We start from the raw sequence: 15,663 nt of genomic DNA, 5'->3' as shown, positions 1-15,663 counted from the left end.
TTGCGAAAGACAGAAGGCTCTTGGAGGAAGAGCAGGTGTGCATCTGTTCGGTTAAGAATCAGACGAGTCGATGAGGAGCGTCGTTGACAGTTTTGCTGTAAGACTTTAATTATCATGAGCTTGTGTGGGTCCAGTGAGATGAGCAGTAGTGTTAGCAGTAGCAGATGAAGCAGGAGTAGAAGAGTCAGTAGCGTCAGTAGAGTCAGCAGACAAGGCAGCAGCAGCGGATGAAAGAAGAGCAGCAGCAGAGGACACGGAGGAGGAAGCAGAGGAGGAAGACGCAGAAGAAGAAGAAGAAGCAGGAGAAGAAGAGGCAGAGGTCTGGGCTAGGTCAGCAGAAGGAGAGGAGTCTGTAGCATGGGCGGAGCACTTCGATGGTTTGGATGATCGGGTCTTAGGTCTCACCGGGTTGAACTGGGCCATCCGGTGGTGTTGATAGTCAATAATAATACCACCCGAACTGCAGCGGGAATAGTCAGTAGGGCTGGTAAAGCACAAGACAATAGTGTTGCCCCCGGCACGTGAAGCGGACAAGATGCGCGGGTCAACACGGAGTTCGCATGATTGCTGTTGAAGAGCTACACGGACATCATCATGGTGACGTGAGCTGGGACGTTGTGGATAACGCCTTTGTACCACGGGGTAGTTTCAAGAAGGGCAAAGTTAGGATGCGCCTCAGGGAGCCACTTCTGAGCAGTGACGACAAGATCCTTTTTGGTGATGTAGGCGGTGATGTGCCCTGTGGTGGTGGTGGTGGTGGTAACGAAACTGACCGTTCCGAGACCATGCCTACGGTCAATTGCCGAAGCAATGGCCTTGTGATCAAGGGGGGCAGACGTATCATGGCGCCGAATGTAGACGGGATATTTGCCTTCCATTGCCTTGACGGTACCGGCTTTGGCAGCCTTCTGAATCTTGCTGGCTACTGGAGGGGCGCGAGAACGGGCAACCACGCTCCACGGAACACTGGTGTCCACCTTCGAATGGGCAGCACGAACTTCGCCTTTGGCAACTTCCACCTGGCGTTTAAGAGAGGTGTTCAAGTGTTTTTGTGTGTTCACAGTGATGCTGATGCCGTTGACTTGCTCAGTTAATGTTGCCGTAGCCGTAGTAACCGCAGCAACTTTGTTGTGGATGCTGGTCTGGAGTGCATTGAACTGAGAGGTCGTAAGAAATCTATTCTGCTTAGCAGCAGCATCGTATTCAGTGTGCTTGGTTTGAAAGTCATTGTGATACGCCTCAATTTTGTTGCTCAGGGCGACTGTAGAAACGATAGCGGACTTCACATGTTCGACCTTTTTGACCAGCGTGTCTTGGGTGGAAGCGAGTGTCTTGATCTGGCGTTCGTGATCCTTGTGATGAGTGGCTTCAGTGTGTGCAAGAGCAGTAACAGAGCCAGTTGGACTCTGTAGATCGTTGAGTTTCGCGAGGAGATCGGTGTTGGAAATTGAAAGTGCATTGTACTTGCGTTCCAGGTCAGTGTAGGAAGTTTGGAGCGTCTGATGAGCTTCCGTGAGCGTGGTCAATTGTTGCGAGAGGTCAGTGAGGCGGCCAACGAGGTCAGGAATGGTTGAACTTTTGGACTCTGCCTCGAAGGCCGTCTTGCGAAGCCGACCAATATCCGCAGACATAGACTTTTGGGACATTTTGAAATCTGAGAGGTAGCGGTCGACGATGGTGTGGATCTGTTTGGTAAGGTTCAGGTCAATGGCACCAGTCTCGGACTTCGTACGTTTGGAGGATCGGATAAGGCTGCCAAAAATCGTCATGGGGGTCTCCAACGTTGCCGAAGGGAGAAGGCCTGCATGCAGGTTGAACTGCATCGTAAAGTCACCTCTGGGAGGCGTGGTGGGAGCGGAGGTGGTGGTCGGGGGGTGGCGTCGGTCATGGCATTCTGTACCTGACCGCCATGGTCCACCATTGCCTGATCATCAGAGGTACCGGAAGGGTTATCTCCGAGATTAGCCATCGAAAAAGAAATTTAATAAGGTCGATTGATGATTTTTTTTTGCTTGGTTTAGACGTTTCCAGAGATATTGATTGATTGTTTTCCGATTGATCGGCTCGAGGAATCCTACTTGCTAGGCACTCCTGCGGGCATGGAGAAGGTGCAGGCCTTTCTCTTAGCCTTGTGATCATGAGCAGCAAATAGCAGGTCATTGGACATTTCTCTAGTCAAGTCCACTTCTCCTCTTGGGGTGATGATGCCTTGCACTATGTACAGGAAATCCGGAGAATGTTCGGGATGGATTTTGTTTTAATTGCTTACTGGAATTTGTACTGAAAAGGTACCATCTGTTTGTTTGAAGAAGTTTTGCATGTTGTTGTTTCTACAGTATATTGTAACGTATATAGACCTGACGTTGGTGTATGTGCCTACATCGAGCCTTAGGCTCCGTCAATAAAAATTAATCAATCAATCCATCAATCCGCAATATCAAATGCATGCAAATCGTCATCCGCAAAAATATCCGCATACAAAAAAGACTGCAAATATTCATCCGCTGCAGATATCGTATCCGCATTATCCGCACTATCCGCAATCCGTGAACAGCCCTATCGACTTGAACTCTCACTTTTATTTTTTATTTGTGAGGGAACAAAGTCAGTTTAACCGTTTCTAAAAATGGGCGTTCCTTCCTAGCGCATGTCTCTGTCCAAAGTTTAGCAAACTTTCGGATGATTCATCAAAGTGGTCTTCATTATTTCTCTCCTCGGTCTCTCAATGAGGATGTGCTGAATCCCTTGGCAGCTGCTGTACGTCCTCCCTTTGTGTAGGATTTTTTCTATCTTCCTCCAGCATGGATTTGATGAGCTTAGTTAATGCATGCATATGTAAGATAAAAATTATGTTCTGGGGATCATGGTCTCTTCAGGAGCGGGCCCTATCGATAGCGGACGAGCGCGGTATCACGCTACTATCGTAGCAGCTGTCCAAGATCTACATATTTCTCGACGCCGGTACCCATCCCAAAGCGATCCAGCACAGGACACTAGATGGTTTCAGGACCTGTTTACTCATGCCGCACCCGTCAGCGATTAATGGTGATTGTTTTGTATTGTTTTCATTATCTTTTTTATAATATTTAAAAAAAAAAAAATAATGTTAATTAGTTTATTAGTTTGCTTTTCAGTGTTTCTTTCTGGTTTTCTGCTTTGTGTTTTTCAATTTTCTTGTTCCTCTCTCCTGGATAGATTGAAATCTATCAACCTTTCACTTATTTATTCATCTATCTTATCATACAATTTTCTTAGCTAGCAGCTAATACATTCAAGGGCTTAGTCGTCCTTTTTTAAGATAAAAAGAAAATTATGTAAGAAAAAAAAAAATTAGTTTCCTGTTTTTCTTCAAACAGGTTTTTGTATACTTGCAAACGCATTTACCTGTATCATTGTTTTCTTTAGATGGATATAATAAATGACTACACTACTTTTTTTTTCTTCACTAGCGCCAGCGGTGCGCCCTTCAGGGAGCCCACTTGTCCAGACAGAAGCAGTCAAGGAAGTTGGTAGATAATCGACCCCATATGCCTCCTCAGTGGCATGCATCAGCCAATGTTCCTCCATCTAACCATTCCTCAGGGGTAATTATTCCTGAAGCTCCCCTTTTTTCTGAAGTAAGTTTCATGTACTCGTTTTGGCGGGACTCGCCAGGCGCTGGTTACAGCTCTCGAAGCAGTAACTGCCTTCAATATTTTTTTTTCTCCAGATCCCCTCCTGAGCATTTCTTCCTCCGCCCTGAACTCTTTTGACATCCAGGCTTTTGATGAGAGATCATTCATTAGCTATACTTGTTTCAACCCTTTTTTCTATAAAGGCGTGGAACATCGCTTCCGCCCTCAGATCAACAGTCTTATCTCCCGTGCCATTCTTGTTAAACTCAATAACTATTTCCTTCATCATAGGGAAACCGTGGTGAAATACCTCTCCACCTTTGGGGAAGTCAAATCTTTTGAACACCTTCGTTTGCAAGACAAGTTTTTTTTCCTTCCAACTGCGCACTCCCTTCTCCTTGTTGATGAAAGAAATTTTATTTCTCCGTCATCTTTTCCCTTACTTTTTTTTTTTATTTTATTAAAAAGGAGCCATACAGCATCCCGATTTTTATTATTCTATAAATAAATATTGAACTCAACCATATAGACATATAAGAAAGTAGAGGAAATAAGTATAACACAGCATAAAAGTAATATGAAAAGAGGGAAAAGAAAGAAAAAAAAAAGCAGTAAGCATGACAAGGAATAAGCAGGAAGGACAAAGGATACCCGCAGAACCCAAAGACTCCTCAAACTATTGGCTATCTATCTTGAATGACTCCCGGCAAAGGTGGAACGAATGGTAATCGTGGTTTCACTAGGGTCCCCGTGAAATGGGATACGCCGACGTGCGTGATGCAAATTCTGTATGGTCGAGACAGCGGCAGCATGGAATTTGGCCCGGGTAATTTCCAGGGGTCCTGACATAATCTCCTGGGGTTACCAGAAGTCCCAGTGTATAGCAACAAAGGGACATTCATAGATGCGGTGGGCTGCAGTATCCAGCCCCTCTTGACACAATGCACATTGGGAAGGGTCTGGCAGCCCGGCCTTGTTGTGGTCGAGTAGCCATTTTGGTGAGAAAAGTGATGATGTGGGGAGATGATCTAATGAAACTAAAATGAGCTGCTTGCGCTGCGAGAGGTCGCCATTTACAAAGCCGTTCCACCGTGCGCCAGCGCTTGAGCCACTATTCCGAGTCGTTTCTCGGCGGTTGAGGGCACAGTGGAGGTTCACGCGATGCAATGAGCTGTTAAGTCCTTGTGAAGAAGGCCTGCAAGAGCTCATGCCCTTCCGGGGGAAGAAAGGAATCCGGTGGTAGGTGTGCAGGCTGTGCCACGTGCGGACCGATTGTATTATGTGCATTGTAACTCAAGTTAAACTGCACCCGTAGCAGGATGAGTGCCGCTACTGCCAATTGCCATTTCCAAATCGGAGACACTGGTAATTTTCCATCAAGACACTAGCGCTGCGGGCCCAGGAGTCTAGGAAAGCTGGTGCTGTGCCAGCAATTATGCTTTGTCCTGGACCTGGGATGAAGACCGGGTGCAAGCTTCCCTAATCAAGCACGCCCTGACACAGTCCTACCCGAAATATTCTAGCGGATTCGAACCCCCACTTTGTCAGTTATTTGGAAATTAATTTATTCCTTATTTTATTTTGGTTCCTCTTTTATTGAATCTACGGTTAAGGTTCCTATCCCAATTGGCTTTTGGCAGCCATTTATGAGATCCCATGGATAAGGTTTATTGTTTAAAGTTTATTGTATGAAAATTATTTGATTGTACTTTCAGTGGTAGCAGATTTTCCCTTTAAAATTAAGGCGGGTTTTCCCTGTTATGTCATCTAAATGAACACTGAATAAGAGATCTATTAGATTATTTGTACCACAGCAGGTAGGGCTGTTCAAGGATTGCTGATAATGCGGATAATGCGGATAATGTCCCAATTAAGACTAGCTTCATATAAATAGAGTATAGGTTAGGGGTATTAGTAAGAATATGTTTGATATTACATAACTATTTAGCATAAGTTATGTAAGTCAGCCACAGTGTGCACACTGCAAACAGTACGAGGCCCATTGTTTAACGTCTGATTCGATATCGATTTGTCATGAATCAAAGCAACAGTATAATTAGTCAATATGTTTAATATTTATGAATAATAGATGTTAGAAAAACTAAAAATTAAGTTTGTGAATTAGACTACTATTTATTGTTTGCAAGTTCAGGCACAAGTGTTTTAACGTAACTCTTTTACTCGAACATACAATAACATTTGTAAGGGTGACGCGCCTTATTTTTCACTTTGCAATGTTGTCAGAGTTCCCAAATGGAGGAAAAATATATCTTTTAATTATAATATAATCATATTAAGGCAAATATCTCTTAATTCGCTCGCCCTAATAGAATACCAGTCACGTGATGATTTTTTGCAGATATCGTACCGTGAACAGCCCTAACAGCAGGCCATTAGAGATGTCCACGGATATCATAGTATTCCAAGGTTGAAAGTATTTTTTCTAGTATAATATTTAACATCCATAAAAAACAATACAGTATTTGTAAGTCGTAACAATAACATATATCAATAACATTAACATTAACATTAACAAGAAAGTATAATGAAGTGTAACAAATATATATATAACAAAACGTGACAATCACCACTACGAAACGTGGACTGAAATAAAAAAGACAATGAAACATGGATTATTACGAAGCACAAGTAAAACTAATGTACTTTAAATATTTTAATTGTATTATTACATATTGTATATACTTTAAATATTTTCAATGTATTATTACATATTGTATATATTTTAATTGTATTATTACATATTGTATATACATTTACCATACTTTCATAAAGTTATGTAATAGTAAGGTTTGCGTCCATTTTTGAAATAAATCTAAAGTCTCCCGATATGAACTGAAAACAGCCATGCAACACCTGTATGGTTAATATTCTGGTAAGGGTAAGGTTTGGCGTGTATTGTCGCATTAAATAACATGCTTAACTGCTTGTGTCTGTAACCGCCTAAAAAGAAGAAATGAGCGAATTACTAAAAATATTAAAGGTAAAACCAAGATATATTATTTAAATTGTTTCTAATGTGAAAATTTCTAGAAATAATTAAACTTTTAGTTCTTAGAGAGAATTGTGAGAAATTTGGGATTAATATCAAGCGTATAAAATATACACCATGTCCTACTAAAAACCCTGCTGCATTACATATTAAACTTATAAAAAAACCTAAACATAAAAAAAAACTCAAATAATCAGTAGTGAAATCCCTAGACATCTCTCTGAGGAATAGGAAGGATTTAATCCGTTGTAAGACAGTACGGTCCCTATCTTCCATAGAATCAAGTGTAAAAAATAAACTTGCTCCACCTATTGAGCTAAGTAGACTTAATGATAAGTGTATCCCCTGACTTTTCTTCTCTTCTCTGACTAGAGAGCTAGCAGCCTTCTCTGACTAACAAGACAGAGAGACCGTATATGTCTATGTTTAATCCTTATTCTTACTCCTCTAGGATTATAGTATGAATTTTATATTTAAAATTATTTACTTGATATCGGGGACTCTTTGAGTCCGTTTTGATTAACCACTTTTTTACAAGGCCGCCATTTGACGTTACTTCTTACATTTCCATTTTTATTCTCAATGCTGTAAAGCTGAGATAATCATGTTTTTCATATTTCTGTCATTCATGCAGGACCGTATTTAGCGGACAATGAATTTCGCATATTTATAGGTTATATAACTAAATATTATCTCTTATTATTTGTAATAGGAGGAATACTCTCAACATATTTAGCATTAAATACAAATAATCCTATAGTACCCTCATGGGTCTTAACCCTTATATCTCTTCTCTTCTCTTCTCTGAGAGAGAGACAAAGAGCTAACAGTAAGAGACTCTGACAACGTACTGTCTTACAACGTACTTACAATTTTTTTTTTAATATTTTCATATTAGTTTAGACTATATTTTCAACTAAATTCTTTTTATTATAAAAATTTGATTATTATTTAATTTATGTTTAAGTTAAAATTCTATTTCTAATAGATTTAGAATTATTAAGTTTATTTATAAAAAATTTGAGCTCAGTTCTCTAGGAAGAGTTCGGCTGTTCGCCGATTAAAAGGTTACGCGAGTTGGGTCAACATAATGTACAGCTCTCCGACGGCTATTTTTAGCGCTGTGGACCAGTTTGCGAAGGGGACAAAGCCAATAATGCACGAAATGGCCCTTTTGAGGTCGGAGAACAAGACGCTTTGAGAAGTCAAGTATGCCTTAAGCAAGCGCCGGAGGGCTAAAAGAACTTTCCTGCAAAGAGGAGGGTGTTTGACCATAGAAGTGGGTCAAGATCTTATGGATCAAAGGAAAGTTCATGAAGAGCTAAAGCAAGATTTGCGCGAAATTGGTGGTCACCGACAACAGGGACAGCCGAGTGTTCGGCGACGTAGCATGTGCGGTAATACCGAACACACTGCGCCCATATGATCAAATAATTTGTTTTGGTTGTAATATCTATTTTTAAAAAAAAATTATTTTATTATTATGTTGTGGTGCTGTAATTGATGGTTTTAGTCTCGTCAGCAGTGAAAACATCTCGCTCTTGGGGGCTGCTCGCTCATCTACGTTAACGGTATATATATTTATTACCAAAACTTTATATGTATGAATAAAAAGAAAACAAAACTTAAAATTGTTTATCAAGACAAGTGATTTCCGGGTAACGTTTAGCGGCAAGCGTGGTGTATTCATTCTTTCATCCAAAATATCAATTGCCATAACTCATGCCGTCATTTGCCACTACACTCCAACATTATGGTTGTAACTACCTGGAGCAATGACACGGCAACGTTTAGTACCGACTTGAAATCAACATTAAATACACTAGCTTATGTTGATGGTCAAAATAATAATAATAATAATAATTTGCGTGTAAGTGTACATTATTCTGACTTGTTTCAGTTATTATACTTGTTAGAAACTGGTGATGCTGCAAACTGCTGCAAAATGGCGCTTTAATGGATTATCTTATCTTGGTCCAGTGTTTTTTATGTGTTGGCTTTTTTCGCATTTTAAACTTTTAAAACATTTGTTAAAAAGCGCCATTTTAACATCCTGATTCAAGGTCGATTGCATCACATATTTATTTACATAAGTAGTGGGTTGGTTTTTGCATGCAAAATTAGTGATTTGGCTTGGTGTAGTTGATGTACATTTTTGCACAGCCGCTAGTACATGTATTCAATTGATACTTGGTTGATACTAATGAAAATCTCAGGTGTCATATCACAATAACGAAGATGTTAGCCGATATCATTTTGTATGTATTCTTATTATTTTTGGTTGGAAGTTTTATCTATATTGGTTCTAATTTATTCAGGGCTCACGCCATCCGATGAAGCCTTTTCGTCTTATGCTAACTGATCACCTTGTTTTGGGCTATGGATTACATGACAAAATGGATTTCTATAAAACCAGACGTGCAACCGATGAAGAGATTCTTCAGTTTCATTCAGATGATTATGTTGATTTTTTAAAGCGTGTTGCCCCAGAAAATAAAAATGAGTTTTCCCCTGTTTGGACCAAGTTCAACATCGGTGAAGATTGCCCTATCTTCGATGGCATATATGATTATTGCAGTATATACGCTGGAGGATCTTTAGATGCATCTCGAAAATTAGTATCAGGACAATCAGACATTGCTATAAACTGGTCTGGTGGTTTACATCACGCCAAGAAATTTGAAGCCTCTGGTTTTTGTTATGTGAACGATATTGTCCTAGGTATACTAAATTTGCTGCGATATCATCCACGTGTATTATATATTGATATTGATCTTCACCATGGAGATGGAGTGCAAGAAGCATTTTATTCTACTGATAGGGTAATGACTCTATCATTTCACAAGTATAATGGCGAATTCTTTCCTGGAACAGGTAATTTCGAAGAAATTGGGACGGGAATTGGAACTCATCATTCATTAAATGTTCCATTGAGAGACGGTATCGATGATCACTCATACATTGAGCTGTTTCGAAGCATTGTTGATCCGGTGATACATACATATCGACCTTCTGCTATTGTTCTGCAATGCGGAGCAGATTCTCTGGGTTGCGACAGACTGGGCTGTTTCAACTTGAATATTCGGGCTCATGGCGAGTGTGTGAGATTTGTCAAATCATTTGGCCTTCCAATAATGGTTCTTGGTGGAGGTGGCTATACACCTCGTAATGTGTCTCGAGCGTGGGCATATGAAACATCTGTGCTATTAAACGTCGAATTAGATTCAAATCTTCCATCCGATATGCCTTTTTTGAACTATTTTGGTCCCGACTACAGTCTTCATCCAAACTTGGCAGGTAAAATTGAGAACCGTAACACGCGCAAGTACCTGGATGGTGTGCGACAACGGGTATTTGAACAACTACGACATTTGAATGGTGCACCTAGTGTACAAATGCAGATGCCTCCACCAGATATAGAAGGGTTCTTGGAAAGTGAAGAGGAACGACTAAGAGAGGAAAGCGAACTTTCCAATGAGTGGAATTTGCGCAAGCAAAGAGAATCTCGAGATATAATACGTAATGGTGAGCTTTACGTATGATTTTATGTAAAGATTTTATTTGGCGTACAAAATTAGTGGTAACTTTTTGTATATGTAGCAGGTGAGATTGTTTTAAACAGCTGAGCGGGTGTAATCATGATTTGTGAGAAATAATAATGTTGTTTTCAATACGTATGAAAATACTATATTTTAGAGCTATTGCAATATAATAATAGTCCTTGGGTAATGATGATTCAAAAAAAAGAAATACAGTTAGATTTCACGTGTCAATACTAATAAAAAACCAAAAACGTTTTCGGAAACAAAATGAGCCCACCTTATATATTATCCAGCCTTCATAGTCTCTGCGTAATGTGCCGCAGTATGTTTCTGTGCAGCCATCTAAATTAGCATATACGGTAAATGACATTCTGTGAAATATCTCGATGTTTAGTGATAAATAATGTCAAGGAACAGGAATGCACATGGAAATAAATGCGTAATGAAAAATTACCAAGATTGCATTGTTTGTAGAAAATATTTTCCAGAGTTTTGTGACAAGTGAGCTTATGCTGGTTTTTATCCTCGTCGTGACGTAAGGCTTATTCCATCACAAAAAAACTGTATTGGTGAACTATTCGACTCCAGGCGTGCTGAAAATACACTATAGTACTTGGTGTAAAAATTAAGTTGTCATAAAACCGATAAATGCTCACAAAAATCGTTAGCATTGATTCTTTTTTGTGTCAAAAATGTCATGTAGGTAATTGAAGTATGACTTAGCCAATGCACAGAGATTAATGAAAACCCCTAGCATAGCTGTAAAAGTTCTTTCTTAAACTCGATTCCATTTCGTCACTGGCGCGCTCCGGTTGCCGCTTTTAACTCTTCTGCGATTCAAACCAATACATAGCTTCCGCAGATTAGAGTCGAGTCTTTTAAAGTTCAAATACCAATTGAATCATCGCCCAGTAGTGTTGGGTCATCGCTATACCCAATCTTTGTAAATGGTCTTCATTCAGGATGGAAATAGTTTGTCCAGGTCAAGTAAGAATGTGGACGATTCAGAGAAACCCACACTAGTTCATGAGCTTGAAGCTGTGAACGAAATAGTGCCCCAGCTCCTCATCGCACTCTGCTTTAGAATCCGATTTAAGTCCTCCTGGTGTACGCCGACCGATGGTTTTCGGTCCTGGCCAGTACAGCTACCGTGGTCTATACCGCCTCGGCTCCTTTTGAGATCGAGGACGTAAAAACCTGTACCGTCGGCCCATACTCGGCGCCATTTCCACATCTCCGTCACCTGGTGCTGTGATCGCGACAATATAACTAAGCGCATGCACCACCGCAATAATAATTCCAAATTACTCATAAAAAAATCTCATTTTTTTACTTGCAAAATTTCCAACAAGACGCATTTAGCTGGATCTAAATAACAGCCATATTGATTCTAAAATTCGTTATTAGATGAAAGCATCATGATGGGGTGAAAAATTGCAAAAATGAGCCGCACAATAAACTCGAGGAGTACTCACGTGACTTGGCTGAGCGGCGCTAAGCCCAAAGGAGATAATTTTCGAGAACCTCGTTGAGCAATGCGATGAGGATGACAAAATTTGTTACATGACAGATCGCTCGTGAAAAAGCTCATGTTGAAGTTCAACAAAAAAATGAACTCTTGTATAATTTTAGAGAGGTTCAACCTACAGAAAATGATCAGTAAGACGCAAAAAAAAAGCGTTTTTGAAAACCACTACAAATTGCAAGTATAATCGATTAATCGGGTTGATATTTTAGAAGAATACGTAGGTGCGGCGTCATTGTTAGCGAGCGGCGCAGGGGGGTTTTACAATCGTTTAACAACACAAATTGGTCTGGTTTTCTATAATAGTAATTAAGTGATTATGAAAGATTATTGTTTTAATATAACTATCGGTTGTATAATAATTGGTCAAACTCTCCTGCATTGGTGCAAATACCAGGCCGAAGCAAATGTGTGTTGTCTGCCTGTGACAGTCATATATTTAGACAACAAGGAATGGAATAAAGCAAAGTAACCAGAAATCTTAATAGTTTTCGTTTTCTTCCTTTATAATATAACAATTGATTTCGATTTAAAAATTTATTTAATTGTTATATACCTAGCTATTCACGTTTGTTTTTGTGCGGCGTTCGTTACCTAGAGTTTTCCCCGGGCCGGCTCGAAGCGCTCGCTCATCCCATTAATGTCCCAACATAATCTATTTTGCACTTTTCGTGATAATAGCCCATTCAATTCTACATTTAAACTAGAGCATCATTTTCCATTTTTTTTTTATTGCTCTTTACATCACTCTCTAGTTTGGTTTCCTGCCTATTGTCTACTACTCTTGGCTTCGTGTTACGTCGACCGACATGGTGTGTATTATTAATTTTCCTATTTGGGTTTTTATGTTTACCTACCGGGTTGGTTGACAACATATTTTACTAAAATTTTTACACTACTAGGTTCTGTTTAAACGGAAAGTTGTCGATGCTCTTGCTCCGCCTACAACAGTGGACAAAAACCAGGAGGTTTGGTATATCCGACAAACCGGGGAATACTTCGCCAACTATGAGGAATATTTAAAGCGTATGGATTTTTATAATCAACGCCGGTTTATTTGCGAGATTACTGGCCATTCAAATTTATCCTTTTTTGAAGCTCTTCGAAGTGAAGTAGGTTACATTTTATCTGAACGTTATGGCTTGTACAACAATGCTAATCAAATTTAGACCAGCGAAGGTAGAGAGGTAGATGAAACTTTTCCGGACTCCCTCAAAGAGCCTGTTCTCAGAAGAGTTCAATTTTGCACTGTTTCCAGACTTGACCACCTTGTCGATGAAGTTTACGAAGCATTCAGAAATGATTTCTATCCTGGCGAATATGTACTAGCCACCATACAAAATGAAAAGTTGGAAGTTCTTATTAGAGAAAAGGCACTCTTTAATGCTATTCAACTTGTAAACGGCGGTATCCGACCGGCTTTTGCAAAATATCGAGTCGAAATCTCAGTGGGCGATTGTGCATGCTACGAAGAAGTTGTTGATCAAGACATGATAACCCGAGATCGTAAGAGGTTTTCAAAAAGTATGCTAAGGACCTTTTTAAGAAATACATTATCTAGAGAGTCTTGGTCAGGAGCCCCCTGGCTTGTCAAGCATAAATATGCAAATAGATACAGAATAGATACGAATGTTCCGCTGCATCTGCAAAAGAATGGTGGTATAACAGATGCTGAAGTAGCAGCTGAACAAGCAAAAAGGGTGAAAGAGAAGAAAAAAGTTTTACAAAAAACAGAAAAATTGCGTCTTTTAAAAGAAAATGAAGAGGTCAGATTGATTGAAAAGAAAGCAGCAGAGGAAAAAGCAAAACAAATTGTTAAACGACCGCATTCAACAGAAGACCTTGATGTCATTCCAATCACAACACCGCCGCACATTAAACCGCAGTTAAAATTTGAAACATCCTTTCCTGCTGAATTAACAGGATTATTAATTAAGACTTGGATGTTTCTTAATATGTACCATGAAACTATTGTATTATCTTGTTTCACTTTTGACGACTTTGTTGGAGCGCTTAAATATTCATCCACTGAGCATCCTTGTGAACTTTTTGTTGAAATCCATTGTGGCATTGTAAAGCTTTTAGTTGATAAAGATGGTACAACGGAGCTTGATCTTGAGTCTAACTTATCTGACGATGTGTTAAAAAATGCAGCTGAGGACAGCTTAGACAATTCTATATCTTCTGGTGATTTGGTTAGTGCTAAGATAATAAGTACTATCAAAAGTATGCAACGATGGCGTGATGGTGGCTGGAAGGAAAGACTTCAACGCCGTCTTTTTGCGAATGGGGGGTTAGAGATTGTTATTTTGGGAATTTTAGGGAGTGTTTCTTACAACTCCAAGTATAACGAACTTGCAGCGTGTGTGTTGCGCTTTGTCACTTCCACAGACTTACCACCAACTTTGGAAACTGCTAGACTTCAGTATAGTCGTCTATCGCCTATTTATAAACTAAAAGTTCTTGCATTACTCTGTGATCTTTTAAATGATACGTCGGCTATAAGGGAGAGAATCGAATTTTGTATGGAGGAATCAACACGAATTCGTCGCGAAAGGCTAGATACTCACAGGGAGCATAAGGCACTGTTAGAAATGTTGCGTGGTCTAGAGGAACAGAAACAATCGTACTTTTATCGCAAGAACCAGGAATCTGTTGATAATAAGTCTACAAACGAAGATGAATCTCAATCTCAATCTCAATCTCAAACTGAAATTGAAACTGAAACTGAAGCTTATCTAATTAAAACCAACAATTCCTTTAAGAAAATTATTCAGTCAATAGAAAACACACAAAAAACTATACAAAAATGCCTTTCATCTCTAAAAAAGGCTGAGGTTGATCTTAGAGAACTTGACTGTCAAAGAATGAGGCCTATCGGATGTGATAGATATTATAATAGATATTGGTTCTTTGAAAATAATGGCCTCCCTTCGTTATTTAGAGATCGTGGATATGCGATGGGTCGGTTGTGGATTCAAGGACCGTCGGAGGAAGATAATGAAATGTTTATAAAAAATGGTAGGGCAGTTTATGGTGAGATGACAATTAAAAAGCGAAAGGATTTGGAAGAAAATATCCAATCTCAGCTCAATGGGTTTAATGATTGGGGTTATTTGGACGATCCGGACGATATACAACAACTTTTTCATTGGCTTGGCACAAAAGGACAGCGTGAACCAAGACTTCGAAAAGACATTGAAATCAAGCTTAAAAGAATAGAAGAATCTATTAATATTCGAAGGCAAAAATTAGGTTATGCTGCTATTGAATTGAAAACAGAGTCTCATGCTTCAACTATCGGCGAAGAAGAAGGAGTAGAAGAAGAAGAAGAAGAAGAAGAAGATGATGATGATGATAATGATGATGAGCCGTTGCGACGTTCAACTAGACAACGGCAAAGAATTGCAATTCTGGAAGAAGCAGAGCATATACAGCGAGATTTTCGGTACTTGGATTGGCATAATCAGAAGGCTATTAGCCTGCTAGGTAGGACTCATTTCGAATGCAGCTTTAAGAAAAAATCTGGAGAAATTATTTATACAAATTGCAATTTTGCAACCGCATCCTTGATGGCTCAGGCATCAATTTCAGGTAGTGTCAGAATGTCACCAGTTCCTAATTCAATAGAGGATATTTATAGCTCTTCACTGGTAAATACAAAAGAAGAATTAAATGTGTTGAAGCGGTCATCATCGTCATCTAGCTTGCGCGATCCCTTTACTAACAAAAGGACAAGTAGTTTGGCAAATGAAACTCGAAACACTCGATCATTGGGTTTTGATTCTTCACCTGCCATAACATCACCAAATCCAACTAGCGCGTCCGATGCACTCCGAAGGACACGCCGTTCTGCGAGCCAACATGTGCCTGTTGGTTCGCAAGGGTCTAGTCCCCCTAGAAACGTTCGGCGGTCGGGGAGGCAGACAAGGTCTAGTGCACGTTTTGATGTTTTTTAAAGTTCTTGCCCTT

At 39.7% G+C, this 15,663-nt stretch overlaps 3 protein-coding genes across 3 annotated transcripts; 2 read left to right on the top strand and 1 right to left on the bottom strand.

Moving 5' to 3' along the window:
* Positions 1-105: 105 nt before the first annotated feature.
* V1514DRAFT_344724 (uncharacterized protein) lies at positions 106-1,823 on the bottom strand (the record flags this gene model as incomplete). Its single annotated transcript, XM_066929201.1, has 2 exons — positions 106-460; positions 589-1,823. The coding sequence occupies 2 exons, from the start codon at positions 1,821-1,823 to the stop codon at positions 106-108; spliced, it is 1,590 nt and encodes a 529-aa protein (XP_066781316.1).
* A 6,515-nt stretch (positions 1,824-8,338) lies between these two features.
* V1514DRAFT_336960 (uncharacterized protein) lies at positions 8,339-10,426 on the top strand. Its single transcript, XM_066928605.1, has 3 exons — positions 8,339-8,494; positions 8,841-8,882; positions 8,943-10,426. The coding sequence occupies exons 1-3, from the start codon at positions 8,378-8,380 to the stop codon at positions 10,164-10,166; spliced, it is 1,383 nt and encodes a 460-aa protein (XP_066781315.1). The 5' UTR covers positions 8,339-8,377; the 3' UTR covers positions 10,167-10,426.
* A 2,074-nt stretch (positions 10,427-12,500) lies between these two features.
* On the top strand, positions 12,501-15,650 carry V1514DRAFT_344722 (ATP-utilizing chromatin assembly and remodelling N-terminal-domain-containing protein; the record flags this gene model as incomplete). Its single annotated transcript, XM_066929200.1, has 3 exons — positions 12,501-12,503; positions 12,594-12,803; positions 12,861-15,650. 3 exons carry the CDS (start codon positions 12,501-12,503, stop codon positions 15,648-15,650), a joined length of 3,003 nt encoding a protein of 1,000 aa, XP_066781314.1.
* Positions 15,651-15,663: the final 13 nt, after the last annotated feature.

This window comes from Lipomyces japonicus (genome assembly GCF_038497905.1).
Source record: "Lipomyces japonicus strain CBS 7319 unplaced genomic scaffold V1514scaffold_54, whole genome shotgun sequence".
NCBI classification, from domain to species: Eukaryota; Fungi; Ascomycota; class Lipomycetes; order Lipomycetales; family Lipomycetaceae; genus Lipomyces; species Lipomyces japonicus.
Note: the sequence above shows the minus strand (reverse complement) of the source record. Positions and strands in the feature narration are given on the sequence as shown.